This window comes from Cebus imitator, unplaced genomic scaffold, assembly GCF_001604975.1.
Source record: "Cebus imitator isolate Cc_AM_T3 unplaced genomic scaffold, Cebus_imitator-1.0 Scaffold5, whole genome shotgun sequence".
NCBI classification, from domain to species: domain Eukaryota; kingdom Metazoa; phylum Chordata; class Mammalia; order Primates; family Cebidae; genus Cebus; species Cebus imitator.
The window spans coordinates 5,847,041-5,848,192 of NW_016107320.1; the positions used below are offsets into that span (position 1 = coordinate 5,847,041).

General features: G+C 37.8%; 1 protein-coding gene across 1 annotated transcript in view; it reads right to left on the minus strand.

Moving 5' to 3' along the window:
- The window catches only part of GSR (glutathione-disulfide reductase), a 58,035-nt gene that overhangs the window by 5,165 nt on the left and 51,718 nt on the right, over positions 1-1,152 (minus strand). Inside the window, exon 11 of the mRNA XM_017535958.2 lies at positions 343-474. Coding sequence (XP_017391447.1) covers positions 343-474 — 132 coding nt within the window. The remainder of the gene's footprint in view (positions 1-342; positions 475-1,152) is intronic.

Here is a 1,152-nt window from a genome sequence, read left to right on the forward strand (position 1 = left end):
CCAGGATGGTCTCGATCTCTTGGCCTCGTGATCCCCCCGCCTTGGCCTCCCAAAGTGCTGGGATTACAGGTGTGAGCCACCGTGCCAGCCAGCTTTTAAATTTAAAATTAGTTCAAATAAAAAAGCTAAAAAAAAGTTCAGAGATAGGGTGAAGGAAAGATACTGTCCTGTGACAGTATTAGTAGTAGGGGAGAAAACCGGAAGTGTGATAAGAGAGTAACCAAAAAGCAATGTAAGTTGGGGCTGAGATAGATTTCATCAGCTGACAGAGACCTAATTTAAAGTTGGGGGTGGGGGGAAGAGGAAGGAAACCACAAATGTCCTTTGGTTTTAAATACCCACCTTCCGTGAGTCCCACTGTCCCAATAGGTGGGTGACTGAAGACCACAGTTGGGATGTTGTTGTAATCTAATTTGGAATCTTCCTTGTTTTCAAAAAGTCGATGGGCAAGTTTCCGGCCAGCAGCTATTGCAACTATGGAGATACTTTAAAATCAGTGTTTATCTTACTATCTATTTTAACATAGCAGAATTGTTCCACTAGCCATTTATCCATCTAGCTTAATGCCCTAGTTCTGACAGTTTCATGCCGTTGGTCATTACACGATCTAGATAGTTAAATATAATGAGGACATACCATGCTTCAGCAAACAACTCAAAATGACTGGCTTATGAGAATTCTACACATTCTATTACAGGTTGAGTATCCCTAAGCCAGAAATTCAAAATCCAAAATCCAAAATGTTTGAGCACCATGATGCCACAAGTGGAAAATTTTACACCTTATGTCATGAGGAGTTGCAGTTAAAACTTCGTATCATGCACAAAATTATTTAAAATATCGTATAAAATTACTTTTAGGCTATGTGTATAAGGTGTATGTAAAACAAACGAATTCCATGTTTTGACTTGGGTCGAATCTACAAAATATCTCATTATGTATATGCAAATATTCCAAAATCTGAAATTAAAAACACTTCTGGTCTCAAGCATTTCAGATAAGGGATGCTTAGCCTGTCTGGTCCCACACCCAAAGACACACTCACAAGTTCTCACTTACCTGGCAGCTAATCTACTTAATGAAGATATTAGCTTTTTAATACAATATTTATGGAACAAACTATATTAGTATTGAGCATTTTTTTTTTTTTTT